This window comes from Emys orbicularis, chromosome 7 (assembly GCF_028017835.1).
Source record: "Emys orbicularis isolate rEmyOrb1 chromosome 7, rEmyOrb1.hap1, whole genome shotgun sequence".
In the NCBI taxonomy this organism is placed as follows: Eukaryota; Metazoa; Chordata; order Testudines; family Emydidae; genus Emys; species Emys orbicularis.
This window is the reverse complement of record NC_088689.1, coordinates 40,554,139-40,579,440: the sequence shown is the minus strand read 5'-3', so window position 1 is coordinate 40,579,440 and position 25,302 is coordinate 40,554,139. Positions and strand designations below refer to the sequence as shown.

Below are 25,302 nucleotides of genomic sequence, written 5' to 3'. Positions count from 1 at the left end.
CCGGATAGGCTGTTGTAATTAGTGTGTTTTCCTGAGGCAGGAAGATTGGTGGCTACCTTTTGAGACTTAATTGCAACAGAATTTGTAGGTGTACCGTGCTAGTGAGTGTTTTTTTTTTTTTTTTAATTCACTGGTACAGATTTGTCCTCCCTATTCTAACACTTAAACTTAACATCTAAATTGTGCTTTGGTTTTTTTTTTCCACACTGATTCAGGCATAACTTGTATAATAAAGTGCTTTGTGTTATCCTATTGTTAACCGAATTGTCTTTTTAACAGATCTATACCTAAAACTGGAAGATGTGACCCGTAAATTTAATAAGCCGTGTATAATGGATGTGAAAATAGGCCAGAAAAGTTATGATCCATATGCTTCAGCTGAGAAGATTCAACAACAGGTCAGCAAGTACCCACTAATGGAAGAAATTGGGTTCTTGGTGCTAGGCATGAGGGTAAGACCTAATCTTTTGTTGTATTCAAATTCAGTTTATGCCCTGGTCTATTGCCAAGAGTTAACAAGATTTAACTAATAGTTTTCTAGTAAATAACACACTTCTGTCCCTCCTATGTCACTAAAATGTTATCTGAGTAAATTCACAAATATTGATATGTCACATAAAATATATTTAAAAACACAGCTCATGTTTAAATTTTTTTTTAACTGTGCAACGTCCCTTCCAAGATCCTAACCATAAATTGAACATATAAATAAGTATGATACAGAAATGTGTCAAGTTAGAAATTGGGTCTTTTAAAACTGAATTTAGTTTTGTCCCAAAGAATTTATTTTCACTTGTCATCATCTAAGCTTTGGGGATTATCAAAGCAAATTTTCCTTTTTTTTTTTTTTTTTTTTTTTTTTTTTTAAATTATAAAGAATATATTAGTTATTTTGTATAGTAATAATCCCACATTTTAATGTGTTGGTTTGTATTATTTTGGTATATTAAAAATATTTACAAATAGAATGATTTTATGGGACATCTTGTCAGCAATACATATTAAGGCAGCTTTTGGCTTTGCTTTCAAGAGAAGGGCTCCAATCCTGCAGATACCTACATTTGCTTAACTCTGCTTACGTGAGTAATCCAATTAATATTGGATGGGGTTTACTCATGTACAGTTAAGCACATGCCTAAGTATTTGCAAGGATCAGGGCCTAAGATATTAAATAGAAATAGATGTTATATTTTTCTGAGATGAAAAGAAATTTGATGTTTGAAGTTTCAAAGAAATTTGTGGTATATGGAGACAGATGCACACATACATTTACAGTCTATTCTGTTTTTTTTTTTAAAGTTTTGTTTTATAGTTACGCTACTTTCTGACTTCAATGTTTACCACTAACAGTGCACAAAGTTAAGTTTTTTTGGCATCATTGGACTTTAGTTCATGAAGATATTGACCACATAATGCGAAGAGACACATGTTGTGCATTTCTCCAGTAAAGGCAGTGCTCAACAACATCATGATTGACCTTTTCTTGCACTCAGCCTGTCCAGCATAATCTTCATGATTGTTTCAAATACAAAATTTCTTTTCCCCGTCTCTTCCATGATGTCTTTTTTTTCCTGTTTCTAGATGTAATATTTCTTTATATTGCTAAAGCAGTTTCCAACCACTTTTGCACTAATTATTGAGCAGTGGCAGAGATTGATAAAGTAAAATAATTGACAAGGATTTTGCTTACGAATATTTTTGCTTGTTTTTGCCAATATGGGGTCATTTTGAATAGCTAGATGCTTCTTTCCTGCATTATCATCTTTTGGTGTTGATATAGATTTCGCTTGAGAGTCGGACAGGATTTTATGTTTCAGTGAACTGACACTTGGTGTAAAATCAAAGAATTACTCTCCGGGGTGGGGAGTGGGGAGGAATATAGACCATGTTGCAGCTCCTTCATTAATTATGTTGGGGACCAAAAAGCACTTTGAGACTTTGTCAAGGCTGCGTCCCCACTCTGAACTTTAGGGTACAGATGTGGTGGCCTGCATGAAAACTTCTAAGCTTAACTACCAGCTTAGATCTGGTCCGCTGCCACCACTCTCGATGCTAATTCCCTTCCCTGGGTAGCCTTGAGAGACTCTTCACCAATTCCCTGGTGAATACAGATCCAAACCCCTTGGATCTTAAAACAAGGAGAAATTAACCATCCCCCCTCCTCCCTTCCACCAACTCCTGGTGGATCAAGATCCAACCCCCTTGGATCTAAAAACAAGGAAAATCAATCAGGTTCTTAAAAAGAAGGCTTTTAATTAAAGAAAAAGGTAAAAATCATCTCTGTAAAATCAGGATGGAAAATAACTTTACAGGGTAATCAAACTTAAAGAGCCCAGAGGACCCCCCTCTAGTCTTAGGTTCAAAGTTACAGCAAACAGAGGTAAACACCCTAGTAAAAGGTACATTTACAAGTTAAGAAAACAAAGATAAAAACTAACATGCCTTGCTTGGCTGTTTACTTACAAGTTTGAAATATGAGAGACTTGTTCAGAAAGATGTGGAGAGCCTGGATTGATGTCTGGTCCCTCTTAGTCCCAAGAGCGAACAACCCCCAAAACAAAGAGCACAAACAAAAGCCTCCCCCCCCCCCCAAGATTTGAAAGTATCTTGTCCCCTTATTGGTCCTTTGGGTCAGGTGTCAGCCAGGTTACCTGAGCTTCTTAACCCTTTACAGGTAAAAGGATTTTGGAGTCTCTGGCCAGGAGGGATTGTATAGTACTGTACACAGGAGAGCTGTTACCCTTCCCTTTATAGTTATGACAGACTTGTTCTTGGATAACCTATTCATGAGCTGTACAGGCTCCTCATCTGAAATTTTGATTTAGTTAGTTTCTGGTGTGTGCATATGCTTATGCTTTAATGGGCTGAGGGAAACAACATATCTAAAGGAGAGCAGGTAAAATGCAAATACAAAAAAATTGGCTAGTTTCTTGAGCACCACACTGAGTGTGTTCTCCATCAGAAGCAGACTTTTCAAACATCAACTTCTCAAGCATTTGTACGCTTGTATCTAAATAGACATTCAAGGTAATGCACATTTGAGACCTGACAGGGGCAGGCAGAGAATATTACAGACCTTTAGAACATCTGAACTGAACTATTGCATCTTTTTTTCTTGTCCTTGTCTGTCTTACTTTTTACTTGTATTATTACTAACCCTGGAAAATGTACTTGTAACAATCTTGCATAACTTCCCTTTAAACTGAAGTGTTAAGCTGCTTATGCTGGATCATTAAGCAAATAAAGATTTTGCTCTCAAATCTATAAACCAGATCATGATGTTTGAGTGCATTAAAAACTAAGCTTTATAGCCTTGAGGGCAATAGAGAGCTCCTTTTCATTAGAAGAACTATCCCATGGACTACTTAGATTATCTCTAATCTTCTGTAAACAGTAATTTTGTACATCGATTGACACGTTTCATAGAAGCCTGTCAGCCAGATTATCCTTTTCAGAAAGACTTTATTTTGTTATCGATTTACTACACACTTCAATTTGGTAAGCATTTTCTGTCTGTATTTATAGTAGATGAAGAGTGTTACTAATGTTTCCTTCATTTTCTTTTCTCATTGTGATGTCCTGTTACTATTTTAAGAGAGAGATCTTTGGAATAGTTTTTCTGGGATCTGTTGGGGAAAAATAATATTTGATCTGAGATTTCTGCTGTCTCAGCTAATACTGTGCTGGTATAGAATGTAAAAATGAAAATTAAGATAAATGTTTGTTCTGGAGTCTTAATAAAGTCACAGTATGTAAATAGATAATGGGGTTTTATATATGGGTATTTAATTGAATGGGGGCAGCAAATGTAGCTGTTAAGCCAAAAAAATGAAAAAGTTAAGTTGAATTTAGTCACAAGTTCAGAAGTGAATGCATTTAATTTGTGCACGAAGTGTCCTCCCAGGAGAGCTTCATGGTGCCTGCAGCCATGGTTAGAACAAAGACCATCTGCATTCCTAGTATTGTGCCTCAGAATTCTAAGGCACAAATGTGCTGGGGTTAATTTGAAGAGGGCTGATTTTCTTATCCACACGAAACACCAGAAGCTTACATAGTTAGTCCATGAAGATGTAGACCTGACCTGGCAGCAGGTAAAGGTGACTTTTGATACAAGTGCAATGGTAACAAGAGCTGCTTCGTCTGGGATGGAGGCCCACACTGCTTCTTGGCTGCAGGCATCAGGGTTCCACCAAGAAGTCTAAAGAGAGAGCGAGGGACCTTGAGGACCTGCCTTAAGCCTGAGACCTTTGGTATGGGGAGCTTGTGCAGGACTCACTGCAGAAGGCAACGGAGATAGAGGCTGCTTTGTTCTCTTGAGCCTGTGTATCTCTCTTTAGGTCCCTCTGTTCAGGGAGAGCAAGGAGAGGTTGTGCTTTGTAAGGTGGGTTTCATGTTGAGAACTGGCCTCAAAGCAGCCCTGTATCATCTGCCCAGAGCTGTCTGCTTAAGCAGCATCAAAAGCCAAAGGGTCCAAAGCCCTTCATCGGCAAGCATCAAAAATTGAAGGGCTTCTGAAGGTTTTCAGGTTGCTTAAGTATCTTAACTGAATCTTTTCATACCTTTAACGTGTTTGTGCTTCATTAAAGTTTAACCTTAATGCTGAAATTCCTGGGTGTGTAACAATTGTTTTGAAAATAATTCCCACATCTCTAATGTTTTTTACCCTAAACTACTGGTATGTGCTCTCAACCGTAACTCCTTTTTAAGGTACTGTTTGGGTTTTTTTGTTTAGGAATTATAACATGGACACATAGTACTTATGTAAAATTGTATAAGAGAATGTGGGAGGAGAATAAAACGACTAATCAGAAACAATTGGATTCCAGTCCCAGAAGGAAGGATGGAGATTATAGCTCTACTGGAATGTGGCTGACTTTAATTTATTGTTGTCTTTATATAACCTCTCTTCTCTGACCTATAAAACACTATATTTTATGTGTTTTTTTATAGTTCACTGACAATGTAAACGCAACGCTTATTTTTAAATTATTTTGTAATTGTGTCAACTAGTGTTTACATTCTCTGTCATTAATTGTGGTGGTCTTGTTCACATGGAAAATTCATTCAGCTTCGTAGCTACAATTATCTTCTCAGCTGGACACCATGCTGTCCTATCTAGTGCCATTGCGGTATCCATTGTGGTATCTGGATTTTGTACATCTTGTACAAAAGCGGCAGGGTGAAATAGTATTTCTGTTGTTTTGTACGTATAGAGAGTTTGCTTCTTGAAGTACACATTTTTTGTATAATGCTCAGCTAATAATGGATTGACAAGACTTTCCCCTATACCCAAATCTCTTCTGTTGGTTAACTTTTTCCTGTGTTCCTGTTTTATTTTTGGTAATCTGATTTTAATTGAATACTTCCGTATGCAGTCATCTGTTATACAATATGCAAGCTGTCATGTGCAAGGGATGTTGCCCTCTGATGGAGAAGATGATAAACTAAGGGCATTATAATAAAGAAAGTAGGCATTTCCTTGTTCTTCAGTCTCTCCTCTTGATACAGTTTATTATTAGAGATGATGATCTATAATAATAAAAATTGTTGACTAATTCAGTAGACTGCAGAGAATTGCTTTCAAGGATCATGTATTTAGTTTCATCAGTTGCCAACAGTGTTAAATATTTCTTAGCTTTCATGTGCTTGAAAGGGTAGTATGTAGTAAGATCTAGAGAAATTGTATTTGCATGATTGTGAACCATTCAACCTTTCATGCCATACAGAATTTGTTTTGCAGAGTGAAACATTCTGAGAGCCATGAGGTAGAGGATGGGAAGTAGGGAATCCATAGTGGAACTTTCTCTTACAGAGTGGTCTGCACAAAAAGAGAGCTGGAGAGGCACTTCTTTAGAGCAGGGGTTCCCAAACTGTGGACCGCGGTGCAAAGGTGGGCCAGGACACAGTTCCAGGTAGTCCACCGGTGCAACTGCATTGTCCAGTCAAACTCTTGATACTCCATGTGACTTGTGTAATCTAAGTAAAAGCTATATAAATGTAATGATTTGAGCTGTATATGTTGGACGAAGTATAGAAAAAAAACTTTTATTTTTTAAATAAGCTGCAGTATGTTTAATTATTGCAAGTACAATGGTGCATTTCACTGCAAGGTAACCTAGGAACGTGTACGCAGTCCACCATTTACAACTGTAAAAAATGGCAAAACAATATTTCAGTCTGACATGGATTTATTAATTTTTGAAAATGAGAAGGGTGCACTGTTGGAGAAGATAACAAAAGTCCTGGACCAACTACAGCTACACAAAATGAGCCAGCCGAATGAATAAATAAAGTGGTAAGAAAATATGATGACAAATACTTGAAGTTTGGATTCTCCTTTAGCGGATCGGATGAGTACCCATTGCCTCACTGTTGTGTTAACTTACTTTATATTTTTAGTTACAATATTTGATTCTTTTCTGATTAGTAGAGAGTAGAGTTGGGTCTTTACTTCCACAGCACAGAAATTCAGATTTTACACTAAAAAACATTGAAACACAATATAGTGTTCAAAGTTGGACAACTATTTTGTTTTAAAATAAAAAAATAACACAATGTATTTTTTAACAATTTTGTTAACGTTGTGTTGCTTATTCAGTTTTATACATTATACATTTATACAGTGTTTTTTCCCTGTGTGAACATGACATTTTGCTCTCAACATTTTTTTTTTTTTTCCAACTGTAGTTTTACTAAAATTGTTTGGTTTCAAAGATCTTGAAGCTTTTCTTTGAGTGCATATTGCTAGGGATTTCTATCATTACAATTGTTTACATTAAAATGAAAAGGAAACATATACATTGTTTATTTACAGTTTATATGTATGTAATTAAAATAATTTTCCTCAAGAAGTGTTAATAGTGGGCCGCAGTGCCTATTGCAGCTGCACAGCTGGGCCTCAGGGAAAAAAGTTTGGGAACCCCTGCCTTAGAGTATGTTATATAGCAGAGGTTTTCAAAGTGTAGTCTGCAGTTCACTTGCTGGTACCCTGTGAGAGATCAGACTGCCCTCATGTTACTAGGTCTCCGTGTTTCCAGCAGAGAGAACAGACGGGTGAACAAATAACATAAAAAGTAAAAGTAGAAATTGTGATTAACCATTGTTCAAAAAGCACTAACCACTTACAATAGCATAAGGGCAGCTAAAAATACATAAAATATTTACCTATTATTACTCTTTCCATCTAAGACATTGCTCTAGTTGAAACATAGTTGTTATGAATTGGAGGATGGGTGGAGAGAGTCCATGAGACAATCTCTCTGTTTTATTATGGTTTGTCCTAAAACATGCTTGTGAAAAGCAGCAAGTACTTTGTAAAGTAAACCTATTGTTCTATCGGAATATTTCTGGCGGTGTTTTCAATATACTAAACACGGGTGCATTTTATTTCAATGAATAGGCATTCCACTAAATGTGCACACATGTCTGAGGTATGTGAAGAATAGATTTGGAATGTGCATTCACTTCAGCGAACCTAAAGATTGTGCTCCAGATAGATTCATAGTCTCATATTGAACATTGATAAAATTGTGTGTAGTTCAACGTGTCATTAGTTTTTTTGTTTTTAAAAAAGGAAATTGATTGCAAAACAACCAACTTTAAAGCAAAGAGAATTTAACACATAAGTTGAGAAATGTAAAATATGGTGTGGGAAACAAAATTTGACACCCATATCTGCGGTATAAGAAATAGATTTTAACAGCATATACAACAGTACAAAATACTGCATAAATGCAGGGAGAGTGGGGGTGTAACAAAGCAGGCCACATACAGATTGCAAAGACATATTAACACACCAACAGTCTCTTTTATTTGCCCCAAACTTAAGCAAAACAAACAAAAACAGTTCTTCAGCTCACCCTGGTCTATAACTCTCAAGGGATTTTCCCCTTTACTTCTCAGGCTGTCACTGACTCCCTTCCCAGGGGACTCTGGCAGTCCTGCTTCCTAGCTCTGAGTCACTGGATCTCCCTCACTCTAAGCCCAGGTTCCTTCTAAAGCTCAGCTGGTGTTAGCGGACCTGTCCCAGGTACACTGGCTTTGCTCCCTCTTAAAGAACCAGTGTCACCCGGTGACAGGGGAAGTGTTTGATTTTAGGATCTATAACTTTGAATTTCTTGACTTCAGTGGAATAAAATTTTCATCCATAATATTGCACTCAAAACATTTTTTTTTTTAAAATGGAGATATCCTGTCTCCTAGAACTGGAAGGTACCTTGAAAGGTCATCGAGTCCAGCCCCCTGCCTTCACTAGCAGGACCAAGTACTGATTTTGCCCCAGATCCCTAAGTGGCCCCCTCAAGGATTGAACTCATAACCCTGGGTTTAGCAGGCCAATACTCAAACCACTGAGCTCCCCCTCCCACGTAGTCCTTAGTGCTAATGAAATTGTCTTTAAAGCATAGGGCAGTAAATTAATCTTCACAAGTGTAATCTCTCCTCTGTTAATAGAAGTTAATACAGTTAGCACACAGTGTAAAGCAGGCACATATCATTAGAGCTATTTTCATGGCTTTTCTTTCCAGCATATGGAAAGTTTCCATGACCCAGATATCCTTGTTAATTATCTTGACTGACTTCAACTGAAACCATTTCTTTTATTGTTGAAAGCTCTCTCCAGAGGTGATTGTAGACCTCATTGCATGTAATACACTGTAGCAAGATCTGGGAGGCAATGAAGGGAGACTAGTAATGGAGTTGTTGAAAAATCTTGCACTCACTTTTCATACTCTTTTGATATTGTAAATGTGGTGAAAACCGTAACAAGTCACATTATCCTACATACTCATGAGTCTAAATTTCTGAGACTAAAACTCAGAGAAACTTACTGGAAGTCAAATCCAAGATAATTGATTTTGGCAAGTGACAAGCCAAGACTTTGATTTTCTGCAAAACTGTTTAGTTAGTTACCTTGTCCTCCCATCTCCCATGAGGCAAAGAGACTGCCCACCACTGCTCCCCTATTTATTGAAAGGTTATGGTGCAGCACAAATGTCTTAACTGCTCTTGGAAGCTTAGCTACTCTGTGGAATAATGCTTTGGACTGCAGATCTTTTGTATTTCAGAAAACATTTCGAGAGAGTTTATAATTTGAATCGTTTTTCATAGGAATCCTCAATTATATTCTGCTTTCTCACTGAACTAATTTAAATCAGTTCTGAATCCATAACTTGGTACTGAAGTGTTCTTTGTTACTTACTCAAGGAATGAGTTAAAACTGTATATTCAAACTGTATGTCTTCACTTAATTAATTGTATGCTTACTCAGAGCTGTTCTCCTAAACCAGTGTGCACATAAACCAGATCTGTTGTTTATAAACCAGAGAACAAACTGTACACTTTGTATCTTTGTGACTTTCTCACTCAGCAGCAGTGAGATTTTGTACCTTCATCCTGTCAGTGCAAAAGAGAGAACATATGTCAACATTTCTAAGTGAATTAACAGTCCTTGTCAATAACAATACAATACCAGCCATTACTAGAGATTAAGGGTATTAGAATGAGAGAATAAAAAAGAGTTCCTAGAGGTTTTTCAAATCCTTAATCCCCTCCCTCTCCTCTATCAACCATAGATTATGATTTTCAACAGTTTGTATATTTCACTGTCTTGCCCTGAAAATCAGTACTGGATTAGTATAAGTAATATAATGTAATATTTGCCTTGATTTCTGTAAATCAGTCTTACAACTTAATATCTGAAGTTGGAGTTGCAAATTTTCAACCCAGTCATTTTATTAATGTATTAAACATTTTAAAAGGAGAATATTGGATCCACCTTTTCTTTTGAATTTGAGGTTTACATTAAATCAAATATGTAATGTTAACTAAAACTGTACTTAAAAAGAGATCTCTGTCACATGACGATCTGTTTGAATTAAACAGAAATAAGATAACACATTGACACGCCTGGAAACAAGAACAAAGTCCTGGTTGAGTTCATATGAGGAGGGTTTTCTTTGAAAGTTAATAATTATTTGAATTTCTTTGCCATCTTCTCTTGTAGAATCCACATTATTAACATCTGTTTAAAAAGAGACTGATGTGCTGGGCCCCAATTCTGCATCTGGGTCTGCCCATGTGGAAACCCATTAACTTGGGGCTCCTCATTGGTGCACAGATCTGCCCACAAAGAACCAGATGCATGGTCTTTGTTTGGGGTCTAGTGGGATCAGATACATGCAGCGATTCTTGGTCACATGCATAGGGCAAAAATGACAGCTAACTTTGAAGGAAATTTTTTTATTTTAGGTGATTTTGGCAGGGACCTTGAGATTTTACCTTCCCCTGGGATGTTGAATGGAGATCGAGTGGGCATACTCCTTGCAGTCAGTGAACTATAGTTGCAAAGGGGAGGGTAGATAGAGATCTTTCCTGTCTAATCACTTTTTGCATTATGAAGAAGGGTACAGGTGTGGCTTGTCATATGCTTGGCTAATGTATTTGACAGAAATGAGCTAGTGCTGTTGGTTGCAACACTTGGGTTGAAGCAGTTTGGTCCAGAGGCAAATTCATTTGGGGAAGGGAGTCTTGTTGTTAACAGCATCTGAGTGGGAAGAAAACCATGGTCGAACAAGAAGTCAGGTTGTTTTAATTAATTGTGCTGGGTATGGAGAAGGAGTTGGTTACAGAGAGGAATGCAGCTGTAACTATGCAACTACACCTCTACCCCGATATAACACGAATTCGGATATAACACGGTAAAGCAGCGCTCCGGGGGGGCGGGGCTGCACACTCCAGCGGATCAAAGCAAGTTCAATATAACGCAGTTTCACCTATAATGCGGTAAGAGTTTTTGGCTCCTGAGAACAGCGTTATATCGGGGTAGAGGTGTATTACTGTTGTTTGGCACAAGGTAATGATTGAGTAAGGTTAGGTAAGGGGTATAATGGAGTATTCCTATCAGATCCTGGGTTTCAACTCCACTGATTATCAGAAAAGGAATTGTTGTATTTGAGATGTCAGACTTGTTTAGAACACTCCAATAGGTCATTTCTATTGAATCCAGAAAAGATGTTTTTGAATAGAATTGAGTACCATCTTTATGGTTAACTGTCCTTAGATATTGGAAACAAAATTCCTAACTATAATTTATATATATTTATTTCAATTAGACAGTCTTTAAATGTAGTTTAAAAATATATATATACTGGAGGAATTGCAGCTAAATCCATTTGTAACTTGGGTAGCCTCACAGTATTTATATTAATGCACAGGAAGATTGAGAAATATATTCGTAACCATAACACTCTGGTACATTAAGATGCTAAAATATCCATTCACCGGACCTGACGGTTCTCTTCTTTTCTTTTGAACTGTAGGAATACTGTGTAAATCAATACTCTAAATAGTTACCAGGTAACTCTTTCTGACTAGTGTTGGACAGTAACTGTGTGGTAACACCCTTGTCCGTTAGAACCCCTGGAAATGGTTGCCTCAAAACAGGTTGTCATAGGCATAGTGGAATACAAAGTTTGCACCCAACTCCAGTGAGAGAGATTTTTTTTGTAATGATTTTGCAATACATATACATAGACCATCTACATAACTGTTACCCAAAGCACCCCTGTATTCACACCCTACATACTGTTGTAATAATATTTGTACAACATATGCATTGTGAGGTATCACTCGAAAACGACTAACTTGTTGGTCAATAATATCATGGTGAAATATATGTAGCAACATATGTAAAATTATGTAACCCCCCCCCATATGATGTCATTAGCACATGTTCAAAACCAGACAGCCCTGTCTAGGCAAAAGTTGTTAAACTCATCTATCCTAAACAAAGGAATGCGTGTTTACCCCCAATTTACGTATAAGTGGTAAACAGGATCATCAAGACAGCCCGGGGAGGAGATGGCAGGGAACAGAACAATTCACATTCCAGCAAACACAACCGCAGGGGGGAAAAAGACCATGGCACCTTCTTCACCATCAGACTCCATGTTGCCTTCCTCACTGCTTGAATAAAAGTTGCTTTGAGGGGTAACCTTCAGAATAATCTATTTCAAAGGTTTGCTGGACTATAAAAGAAAGGAGCAGAAAACCCAAAGTTATCTCTTTCCCCTAAGAAGACAAAGGCACCAGCACCTCTGGAAGAGATCCTGACTGAAGAGAGTGCCAGTCACCATCTTGCTGGAAGACTGTAGGTGAGAGAGGCCAGCTTGAACAAAGTGTTGAATCAAAACTTGATAGATTAAATTTTAGACTTTTAAATACGTGTTTTCACTATTATTTGCTGGTAATAATTTCTAACTTTCTCTCCTCTACTTGAACTAACTTAAAGTTCTATCTTCTTTTGTTAATAAACTTGTTTTACTGTTAATCTAAACCAACAGTACTGTATTTGTACAAGGGTGAATGTTAACTCCAGTTAATGTGGCAAACTGGTGTATGTTGTCTCCTTAAAGGAGCAAATGGATCTTCTTATTCCTCTGTACATTGCAGGAGAGGGCTGGACATATCAGAGCACACAGGCCTGGGGAAGTTCAGTACTGGAGTGTGTTGGGGTCATCTTGCTGCTTATAACCAAGGGCGGTGGAATCCAGTGTGGGGCTGGTATGGTGTGGTGGTGGCAGGCTGCTAGACTAGGGCTGCAGTTCTACACAGATATTCAGGGTAGGATGGTTGTGAGCGGGCCAGATTGGGAGCTACAATAACAAAGCATTGTGAGGCACCAGTGTTACAGGGCAGGTGGTGACACAACCCATCACTGTTGCGAATTGCACCCTAGAATGTGACAATAACTTGGTGCTTTTTCTTCCAAAGAACACATCTTACCATTGTTGTGAAACAACAGCAGCTCTCCTTAATTTTTCAGCTGTCCATTTTGGAGTCTTGTCATTAAAATAGTAAAACAAACAAAATTATTAGCAAGTACACAACCTCCTGGGATGAATAATTTGTGAGTTAGAGATGGAATGACTCTCAGAATGTCAATGGTATATGTATGTTTTGGAGGTGACTTATAGGATCCACTGGGAGGTAATCTCTTGTTTCATGGACCAGTTAATGTGCTGAAGAATATATAACTATTAAAACCCAAAAATGATAAAGGGAAAGGACACTGTGTAAAGAAGAGACATTGGGTGCCCAAAGAAAAATATAATGGGTCTCATTAAAGCAAAATGCTGAGGTCATTTGGCATTTGCTGGAGTAAGGGCTGAAGAAAGAGTCATGATAACTTTAAAACAAAACTTCTTCAAAATATTTTAATGCTTTGCCATTAGGGGTAATTGCATTCAGACTAATTAAGGAGATGGAGTTTAATGCACTAGCCTTTAGTCAAATAGGGTGTTCGTGTTACTGGTGCAGTGTGGTGTTACATGCGGAAGGTACGGGTTCTACTCTCCCTAATTACCAGGACCAAGGCTTTTTATGAAAACTGTGTTTGGTTTTTGTGCCTCTTCTGAAGCTGCTGCTTGGCAGGGAGTTTCAAAATCTGTCTTGGAACAGAGAAGACACTTCTAATTTGCTATTAGAAGTAGCACAGCAGCCGCCACTGAATGGAACAATGTGAACTGAGGTGATGCAGTTTTTAATGGTAGATGACCCCTATGCAGATTGCCACTTCTGAGCCAAGAACAGAAGCACACACTGAGGGGACTGCATTGTGATGGAAACATAGGATGACCAGCAGTGGGCACAGCACTTTCACATGAAGACACATTCATGGAGCTTTGTGGGGACCTTGCCCTGGCACTTGCCTCACCAAGCAATCAGATGAGAGAACAAGTAAAGGTTCAAAAGTGTGTTGCCACCACCCTAGGGAAACTGGCAACCCCAGAGTGCTATATAGATCTGTTGGTGATCACTTTTGCGTTAGGAAATCTACAGTTGGTGCAGTAGTAACGGAGGTTTGCAAGGCAACTAATGCTGTGCTGGCCCCATATTCAAATAATGGTGGGGTTTGAATAGAGGGGCTTCCCAAACTGGGTAGGTGCAATTGATGGGATACACGTACCATTTCAAGCAAGCCAATATATTAACAAGAAAGGGTATTACTTCGTCGTTCTGCAGGCCCTTGTGGACCTCATGGAATATTGATGAACACCTACGCTGCATGCACTGACAGGGTGTGCATGATGCCAGGATGTTCCGTAAGTCTGGCCTGTTTCAACATGGGCTAAGCTGCCATGTCATCTTGCTACCAGCACAGTCATCAAGGGTTGTCTATGCCAACATGATTTTAGGCAACGCGGCATATCCATTGCTGCCCTGGTGCTTGCAGCCTTAACCTGATGTGTGCCAGCACTACAAGAGGCACTTCAGCGACATGCTGAGCAAATGCAGAATAGTGGTTGAATGTGTCTTTGGCTGACTAGTGGCGAGAACTCTCTAGAACGCACCCACACTAGCATCGACTTCCTGTACACCACAGTCCGCTTCAGCAATAGAACCCTACAGATAAGTATATACCAGTAACCATGCCAAACACTCCAAGAGATCTGTTAACTACAGCCGGGCACTCAGATACCACAGAATATGCTTAGGGAAGAAAGTCCGGGATACACACCTTAACACGCTTAGTCACGTTCACCAAACGAGGACATTCCACCAGAGAAATAGGTCATGTCATGGAATGGACTACTCAAATACCCTGAGAGAACCTACCTCAATACAGGGCGAGGGAGTCTTCAAACTACACATCCCTAGTTGTCACCTACCACACCACACTGGAACCCATGCAGGAGATCATTAAACAGTTACAGAAATTGGTCCAATAAAAGGTACTACCAGCCCACCTTGTGTCTCTCAAGGCATGATGGTGCTGCTGACTGACTCGTTTGGACTGTAGCATCTTTAATGCTATATGTGTGATTAGAGCATGTTGTATGCCCAACAATATACTTGAGTATGAGGGGAAAATACTTTTGTATGGACAGGGTTGCTGACAATTGTGAATTGAGGTGTATTTAGAGATAACCAACAAATGAGTGCCACAGGATCTGCTATACCAAAAGCCATAAGGGATATCATTTGTGATTGCATATTCAAGCTGCATGGGGAGAACACACGTGCTGAATAATGAGATTGCATGGCACATTTGAATTGTATGGTGCATTGAGGCTGTTGCCTTGTATTCAGATTTAATGTTTATGCATACATTAAAGAATACAAATCAATGTATAAATCATTAGTGTTGTATCTGGTTTCTTTCTGGTGCACTGGAGCAGATAGAGAGTGACAAGGGTTGTGTGTGTGTGTGTGAGTCAAATGGACTAAAATCAGAACAGTAATAAACCAGCTGCTGCAGTACTGGTTTGGTATCTTACCATGCAGGTGTTTGGGATGTTAGATTATGAAAATTTATGTTTTAGTTGAGATGTGGCCACAAACTTCCTAACTTTTATATTAAAGCATTTTCATTAAATAAGCTACTGCATTCGTCAGCTGTAAGTGCTGGTTAGATTTTTGTCTCTGCTTGTCCACCATTTTGAACAGTGTGATTTGGGAATTGAGAATGCGGTGGGGGAGAGAAGGAATTAGGAGGCGAGCATAATTGTGTTACATCCTCCCTCAATTGAAGCCAAAGCTAGAATTATAGGCTAAGAAACCACTCTATTATTTCATAGAATTCTTTATAATAAAAAAGATAGCAGCCTCCGTCTTACTGACCTGATATGCTAAGTCCTCCCCTGCTTTTTATGTTTGGGAAACCTCCACCACTTAGCGCTCTTCCTGGGATACATGAAGGAACATGTCCTGTGATTCAGAGCTTCTGGGCTCTGAGCCTTCACCCATCCCAGCTGTACAGATGATTCTGTGGTGAAATGGGCCTTCGTGCTCACATGGGTGCTTGGAATATGGTCCAGTTCTTTGTAAAGCAGATGGGTGTAGGGATATCACTGTTTTCTTCTTATTCCTGGTCTTCCAGTTGCTCACCTTGAATCGGCCCCTTTTTCTTGTTGCCCTGCTGTCTGATCTGCTTGATCCCATGTTCTTCTCACAGCTTCTTAGATACACCTTAGTTTGATTTTCCTCTTTGTACTGTTCAAGTCATGGGTTTTACTCACTTCAGTTTAAAGCTGCATCAAGATTCTGGTGTGTTCATACGGCCAGGTGGCTGCATGCTGATGTGCAGCCTTATCAGGGGCCATTGTACTGTTGTTTGAAACATGGGTTGGGGAAACCTGGAGCAACAGCAATCGATTGGATCATGGACACTGAGCAGAGGGATATGAACGTGGACAGGCACAGGCAGATCGCAAGGTAGTACACAGGAATGGATGCCCAGTGGGATTATAGGAAGGGATTGGAGGACTATGATACCTCAATTTATTGTGTATGCCCATGACTGCACCTATTAACTGCATTAACCTTGTACCAACACACGATAACAACTACCTCGTCTGCCTTACAGTTCAGAACATGGTTGCTGCCTTGCCATGTGGCACTGATAGCAGTGTGGATGTGTGAATGTATACAGCATTTGGAGGAAAACGGGGGGTGAGCATGAGGTTAGCATGCAGTGAAGACAAGGCCAGTGTATTAAGTAGGCAATTTTCGCTACAAGTTTGTTTAGATCTCTTAGCACTGTTTGGAGAGAATGCGAGAGCATTGTTCCTTGGGACAGAGCATAGGTGCCAGGCATGAGGTTTCTGCCAGAGACAACTCCCTATTTGACATGTTGTTAAACATCCCTGCTTCTGAAAGCAAGGCTTTGTGTAAATGTTGTAAAAAAAACAAAACAATTGTACGTAGATCTGGTTGACCAGCAAGTTTTGTCCTGGTATAACTAACTGTCAGGGTTGCAATTTAAAAAAAAAAAAAACAAACTGAAATAGTTACACCGGTGCAAACTCTACTGTGGTTCAGTTATGTGGTACAGCATATTCCCCTACCCGTATGTACAGCTTATTCTCCTTCTTGTATGGGAATAACTATACAATATTAAGCACCATTATACTGCTATAACTGCATCCATACTAAAAGGCTTGTACTGCTTTTGCTAAAACATACAGCTTTGTAGTGCAGACAGTGCCTAAAAAAAAAATTCAATTGACACCAATTTCAGTTCCAAATGAAAAACTCACCTGTCAGGCCTTGAAAATCTGCTACCGTTTGGCAGAGGGAACCACATTACTCCTTATCTTAGTAAACTTGTTGAAATAGTTCATACTTTAAAAATTATGAAACTTTAAAATTAGGCTTGATTTTTATAAGCTTGTTGAGTTTAATTGTTTTACACCAGAGTGTATTACTGTGGGAATAACTTACTGCAAGTAGTTAAACCTGTAGTAGAATGCTATTTTCTGGTTTGCCAAATAAATCCATATTAGACAGCGCTATAAAGTGTTTGCTTACAAGATAGCAATAAGTTGTTGATAATGATAGTTGCGGGCATTTCATCACTACCAAAGTCGGTGTTCTTAAAAAGTACAATTGGATCAGATTGGTAATTGGCATAGTAGAGCACAAGAGGGCAGTGTTGACCTCTTAAAATCTGGTAGTATGATTCACTGGGACAAATGTATCAAAGTTTTCTTAGTATGTTTATTACATGACTCATAGCTATACAGGAATATCAGCTGCTCTGGATGAATTCAGTATTCCCTTTGTTTTTTGCAGGTTTACCATATTCATTCCGACAGTTATGAGACACAAAACCAGCACTATGGAAGAAGCTTAACAAAAGAAACAATAAAAGACGGTAAGTGAATTAAAGTGTATGTGGATGGATGTGCACATGCACATAGTACTGAGTGAATAGGAAATTTCAGACTCTAAATATTTTCTATTTTCTTGTGGACCCCTGTGCACTGGATAACCTGCTGGATCTACAACAGGCTTGGGTGGCATTTGAATTAATCAGTGGTAGTCCAAGTAAACTTAGGCATTTGGCCTAAATAGCTCTGCAGATTACAGTAAATGTCCCAGAACATTTGTTTCTTGTGAATAAGGAGGTAATTTGTGGTAGAATACAAGTAAATTGTTCTGTGCCGATATGACTTAGGCCTGGTCCACACTAACCCCCCACTTCGAACTAAGATACGCAACTTCAGCTACGTTAATAACGTAGCTGAAGTCGAAGTACCTTAGTTCGAACTTACCGCGGGTCCAGACGCGGCAGGCAGGCTCCCCCGTCGACTCCGCGTACTCCTCTCGCGGAGCAGGAGTACTGGCGTCAACGGCGAGCACTTCCGGGATCGATCCCAGAAGTTCGATTGCTTACCGCCGGACCCGGAGGTAAGTATAGACGTACCCTTAGTAGAATAAATTCACAAGAGTGTTAAATACACAACATCAGATGATAAAAAATTACCTTTGAAAGATCATATAACAGAGCATGCATTATGTCCTTTTATGATAAGGCTGCTGTAAATGTATGTTTACTTACGTCAGTTTTCCTCAATTTAAGCCCACCCTTACCTTCTGAACATGCATCTTAAAATGAAGCTGTATCAACTTCCTAAATAACTGCAGCAGAATGGGTGGTGCAGTGGCCTTTGTATGTTTCAGAATAAAATTATTTCTCTCTAAAACCAGCCTGTTCAAAGCTGGGCCAGGTCAGTACACAACAAAGGTTGCCACCATATGGCTGTTTTATGATCTTTGTGATGTTTATTTCAAACCAATTCCTAATTGAAACATGTCCATTTAACAAAAATTCCTCCACATCTGCACTAACTTGTCACCTTGTTGACTGTCTTAGTAAAGAAACCAAGGACTACTTGAGCATGGAGACCAAACTGCTCGCTCTTCCTGGGAGCATTGGTCTCCCCACAAAAAGATTGATGCACATTGGTAGTGTGACATGGTTGACAACTTATTTGGCTGGTTTCCTTGCTGCACGTGTTCTGTGAAAAAATTTGTCAATTTTCAATACTTTCAGTTTTATACTTATGAGTGCTATGTATACTGCTAGATATGCAATATAGTTCTAATTTATTTGAATTTTAAGTGTGTATAGAAAGGAACATATTGTATGTATCTTGATTTTGAGCCACTGAAATCAGTGAGAACAGATTTGGACCCAAAAGCTTACCACTGTAATAGAAGGAAAAAAATCCTTTTTAATGTTGATTTTAAAAGCAATACATATACTATAACGTTACTTATCCTGAAAGTTTGTTTTCTTTTTTCAGGAATGTCCAGGTTTTTTCATAATGGGTACTGCTTGAGAAAAGATGCTGTTGCTGCCAGTATTCAAAAGATTGAAAAAATCTTGCAGTGGTTTGAGAGCCAGGAGCAGCTTAACTTCTATGCAAGTTCATTACTGTTTGTTTATGAAGGTTCATGTCAGCTGACAGCCACAAGGTTGGGTGATGGCACTTTAGCAGAGAAGAGAGTAGTGCCTAAAGGACTGTTACAAGATGGAGACTTACTGGAGTATAATAATAATATTCATGTAATAAATTCTACAGAGAATGGAAAAATAGAGGCCTCTGTAGGTAAAAGCTTGCCTAAAATTTATGCATTTCACAAAAAGGCATATTCAAAGAGGCACCACAGTCAGATCTCACTAAAAACCGAAAACCTGGAGCAAGACAATGTATGGAAAAGCAGCACTTGCATTTCCCAAGAACATCTAAATGGAAATGTTATACCCCAACTGGAAAAGGTTTTCTGCCATATGCCCAAAGAGATGAAGGAAAATGCAGATGTAGAAGTCAAAATGATAGATTTTGCTCATGTGTTTCCTAGTAACACAAAGGACAAGGGCTACATTTATGGTCTGAAGAATTTAATTACTGTACTTCAAAATATTTTGGATAACTAAATTCTTTGTTATGGATTTTAGTGGGGGCCAATGATAACGAAAAGCAACAACATAAAGAATTTCTGCTCTTGTAATGCTGTATAACTGGGTTTGTATTGTTCTACTACATTTTATTTGTCTTTGTACTTTTGGTAGAAGGGTTTAACTTTTTATACTCTTACTCAGGAAAATTAATTGGTAGTTGATTAGTAAAGTATGAAAGGATACAATTTTTAGGAAGTTCAAGAAGTGGTGATAGTGGATATCTGAATTAATGTAATGAAACATGCTTTGCCCAAATCAAAGGAAAAGTGCTATCTCAGAGTTAATGATTGAGGTAGCTCCCCATAACTGCTTTAGGTTAGATGATGTCTGTCCACCTAGCCTTGACACTGAGCCATATCTAAATTAACAGGTTGTTGGAAGATAGGCAGAAAACTAGAAAGCCTAGGCTGATGTCCTCAGTATTGCCCTCCGTGATTACTACATTGTTAAAACTGGAGTAACCCTACTTTGAGAGAAATCCTATTTACATGCTGAATTCTAATTTAGCAACCAGCATATCAAGTGGTGCTTCTTAAAGAAATGGCATGATATTGCTGCATTCTAAAAACTGGTAGGAGCTTCCCCTTTCTCATGGGTAGCCCTTAATGTAAGTTCATAGTCGACAGGCTACAATGTAATTAATGTGTAAGTGCTATTGAAATGCTGGACTAAAGAATCATAAATGAAAATGACTTTAATTGTATATTTGCGTGAGAAGTCTTTATGTTTTAAAAGGAAAAAGAAAAATCTAGAAATCTCATCTTGTATTTGATGTAAAATTCCTAAGCCTGTTCAGGTTGTCTTTCTGCCATTGTGATTAAATGGAGAACTGGAGAACTTCCATCATATTCCTTTCTTCTAAAAATGACATCATAGCAAAAAAAAGCAAAACAAAACGTGGCATTTTTAAAAGGAACATTTATTACATATTGTGATTTCCTCTGCCTGTTGGTTTTATTTATTTATTATTTTTTATTAAATGTTCAGAGTTCCTCTGTAGGGCAGTGCCTAATAGAAGCCATGAGTGGGACATGCAGAGGAGCCCTTGTAACTGTAAGACCAAATTTAACCCGTGTGTAATCTGGTACGGTTTCATTCACTTCACTAGAGTTGTACCTTACTTACACCAGGGCTAAATTTGATCCTTATTACTGACACACAAGCAAGCTATGTAATTTGAAAGCAAATTTGTTTTTGTGTACAGGCAAAATAAAGATTCATATGCATTAGTTTTGTGATGGAACGTCCAAGTATATTTTGCGTGCCCCTTTAGGTGCTGTTTATGCTGCTGTCCTAAATTGCATACATAGTCAGCAGTGTGAGATGCTTAGAATGTTGTGGTACATGGTGTGAAAGATGCTTTATGCTGAAGTTAAACCCCCAAAATAAAATGGCTAGAATGAACTCTGCTCTTGGAATTACATATTTATTAATTCTGAATATGGATTTAATGTGGCCTTGCTTCTCAATATAGTGTTATGCACTGTGCACTCATTTGTACAAATCCCTTTGCAAATTTTGTTAGAAACAGTTTTGTATTTTGGAAAGAGATAATTGCCTTTTCAATCTAACTAGTTTTTATATCAGGCTGTCTCAACATTTAGATGCTGAGATACTTATTTAATTAGAAGCAAAATAAAAGTACAACACAATAGGTTGTAAACTAAATTGTTTGATTTTTTTAAAAAAGTTAATATTTGATAATACCTTAGTGTTAAAACAAGCAATTTGCAAGGCAAGATGTATTCAAAGCATGGAAAAAATAATTGTTCAAAAATAGGAACATAGTCATTTTAATGGAAATTTTATGCAAAGTGTAGTGAAGGCTAAAGGAAAATAATAAAGGATATTTTATGTTTTGGTGGCATTTCCTTTACAAGCTTAAATTTAGACTCTATGATGCTCACCAGAAGTTAGGTGTATTGATTTAAGTCATATTCCTGGGAAAGTTTCATTTTGTTGCAGTTGTGCTCTTGTTTCTGTGTGTTACTGTTTTGTTCTATCCTACAAGTAGTTAACACTATTCTAGCCTGTTTATGGCAATTAGAGTAGTTTAGCTTGTTAATGACAATTTTCCCAATTATATTCAAAATGCTTTATAGAAAAAGCAGTAGAAAATCCACTTTATAGTTGCATTTGAGTTCTCACCTGTAATTCATCTCTGTTGCCTATTACTACATTTGTGCGAGGGAAATCAAACTTTTTTGATTCCATGGAGCCTGTTGTTGGAAAATGATCTGTCTTCTCCCAGTCAGAAATGTGTGTGCACTCCTGTCTGTACTGTAATATATATGTCTTAAGTATTTGAATGCCCTTTTAGTGTTGATTATGGCTGTGTTGATTATGGCAGGCAATGCACCTGGAATATTAAATTGTCAGATTATTTTGAATAAAATAATCTAAATAATTATATCCTTTTTTAACAGAAATTACAGATATATTTTCTATTAATTAAAACTGCAACTCAGAAGATAGAACTAGTATTTTTAATCTGAAATTAGGTATAGCTGAATGCTTGTTGTGGAAGTGCTTCAACATAGTATCTCCAGTGAGTTTAAGCCTGCAAAATTACTACATTCAGACTATTTTTGCACTTTTTAGGTTAATATATTAGTGTCTTGTACAGTTCAAATCAACATTTTCAGTTTTAGTTGGAAATGTAGTTAGATCACTGAAACTAGTACCTTGACTTTCATTGGTAAACCGATTACAAAAATCAACAGTAAACAAAAGGAAGACACACTGACCAGTATGCATGTGTTTTAGCATTGATTCTTTTGGGCCTAATTTTTCATATGGTCTGTGTCCCCTCTTTACAATCCCCATATTATACATGTATGAAATGTACAATATAGAGAACAGTTACTCAGTAGTCTTCACTTAAATATTAGTGAAACTTATGGGTATTTCTGCTAAATAAAAACAAATAATAACTGACTGGAGTAATAACTGATCACTATTATCTATTGATTAAATCTGACTAAATGAGTGTTTTGATTTAAGCAATAAGCATGAAAGACATTTGATCTAACAAAAAAAATCAGTTGTCAAAAGGGAAAATTCATGAAAATGTTGCTTTAAATGTATTTTTGTGACTATAGTCTAAAGACTTTCTAGCTATGTAATTGTGGGAATTGTGTACAGGTTTACCTAATAGGAATTTAAATTGTATACATTTTTATAACAAAGCATTTACATTCTTGATATTTTTGCATATTGGTGGAATTTGTTGCATAGATTCAAATGAAGTTGGAAATTATTATGCCATTATGAATTGTTGAATAATTTATTCAACTAGTTTTACAAGTTAAAACTATAAAATCTTCACTATGAACAGTGTTTAACATGGAGCTTGTAATATTCTCAAACTGTTAATTTTTTCCCTAGTGTGCAGTTGGACTGTATTTTTGCTTCTACATAACACTACATTTCCGTGTGGGGTTTATAGACTGTTGAGTAGGAAAGATTACTTGATTTGGATTAACAGAGTAATCAAGTTATTGGCATAAATCAATATGCCTAGGGTGCCAATCACGCATTTATTGTGTACAGAGAACTCCTATAGACTTCAGTGGGAGTTCTGGATAAGAAAGTACGCAAGATCAGGCCCTTAGTCCATGACAACAAAAAAGAATGAACTACATAAGGATGTGAACATTTGTTACTTGCAACCTAAAAACTTTTGAACACCCTTGAAACTATTTTACATTCTGTTTAAACTGGAAGTAATATGAAGTCTAGGAAGAGGAAGAAAGGGTAGAACCACTAACATGTCTGGTAGGGGCTAACAATTTTAGGTTTATCGGCTTTTTTAAGACTTGGACTACTTTAATAGCCTTCTATATAAACCTGTCCACATCTGCTATTTAAAACTATTATTTGCTTATTTAATTGTGTTTACTTTTTTGCAATAATCTTCCCTGCTGAGTGCCTTCAGCTCCTGCTTTGATACCTTTAGTGACCTCACATATGTAGCATCTAAAGCATCATATGGAATGCTTAAAAGAGGATTTTGATATTACATTTTTTTTTAAAAAGTCCCATATCTATATAACTAAGGTACACCTACTGGAGAACGTTGCCCAAATGCTTTAAATAATGTGGAAAATGCAATTGTACATTAACACTTGTCACCATCAAAAAAGTAATGTAGTCTGAAATGTAATCTGGTTGGAAACTAGTTATCTTAGGTTTTATGAAACTGGCTGTGTCTGTGTTTAAAAGAGAACCTTTCAAAGCATGGTGCATGAAAACAAGACTGTTGTTTTAATGTAATCAATATTCAGTGCTGGGCTTGGGGTGGTTAAAGTAGTACAGCTGAAAGCAGTAAAGGATCATTGTATACAATGAGTGGGACATCTGCTCAATCCTGCAATGCAAGTAACTATTACAGATAATGTCCAAAGACTTTAAGCTTTCATGTATCTCATTCCTATGGTACTTGCTCATGCTGTCCATTGAATTACAAACATATTGTAGTAAGTCTTACTGTGAAGTTCATTCAATTACATATCCACAGGCTAAATACTGCACATTTGCCATTGTACATAAATTGTTAATTAAAGCACCAGTGAACATTACAACTTCCAAATTGCAAATGTTTGTCATAATTGACACAGTAAAAAAAAAAAAAAAATCCATTCTAGGAAAAGTGAATTTCAGGAAATATTTTGCCATAATTTTATTTCATAAAGATGGGCCCCACATATTTGGAGTTAATTCTTGTTGGAAATCATTTTGATTATATGAAATCCAACAGAAATAAGGAGATTATGCAGAAGAGTGGTAACCAGGAACAAATGTACTTTTAAAACACCTTGTTTTTAAATTGTATAAACATTGGGACTTGAAACTAATCTGCTCAATGAAATATTAATAAATCTGCTATGAAGTAACGCTTTCCAAGTGTGATTGTATATTGCACCTGAATATAAGTGAAACTAGAGTGAACAAAGGCACTTTATTACTCTGGGATCTGTACTGGAAGATATTTGAAAGCATGTGAAAGGCACCTAAAGCTGTGTTATTAACTGGTGACTTTAAAAACTACAATGCTAAATTTATTGTACTTGATGAATGTACCTAGTCTGGTTTCAGTTTCTTTGGTTCAAATGTCTAAATTATGTCACTCTATCTCCTTTAATTTGTATATGTTTGACAGTAGTTCATACTTTGTTTTTTGCCATTACTGGACTGCAGGGGGTATTGTGGATGTATAACATGTCCATTATTTTATAGACCAATAGAATATGCTATATACCAACTTTTTGTAATTTAATTATGAGTGATATTTAGGTAATTCTAATAGCTGTATATTTCGCAAACTATTAAAATGTTCAGCAAGTGATTTTGTATGTGTAATTGCTTCCTTTATTAATATGCACTATTGCCAACAAACAAAAATCCATGTATCTATATTCTTTTCCCCACTGTTTGCACTGTTTTATCTCCCAGTTCAATCTCATTCTGTTCACCGCTACATACCAGATAATATCAACAAGCAGGAGGTCAGATACTCCCTTGGATTTAGCACCATTGGTGGGAAAGTGTAT

The 25,302-nt window shown here is 37.4% G+C and overlaps 1 protein-coding gene across 1 annotated transcript in view; it reads left to right on the top strand.

Moving 5' to 3' along the window:
• IPMK (inositol polyphosphate multikinase) overlaps positions 1 to 21,122 on the top strand; it is an 80,571-nt gene extending 59,449 nt beyond the window's left edge. The window contains exons 4-6 of the mRNA XM_065407803.1: positions 280 to 452; positions 17,575 to 17,656; positions 19,092 to 21,122. Coding sequence (XP_065263875.1) covers positions 280 to 452; positions 17,575 to 17,656; positions 19,092 to 19,726 — 890 coding nt within the window. The 3' untranslated portion in view covers positions 19,727 to 21,122. The remainder of the gene's footprint in view (positions 1 to 279; positions 453 to 17,574; positions 17,657 to 19,091) is intronic.
• Positions 21,123 to 25,302: the final 4,180 nt, after the last annotated feature.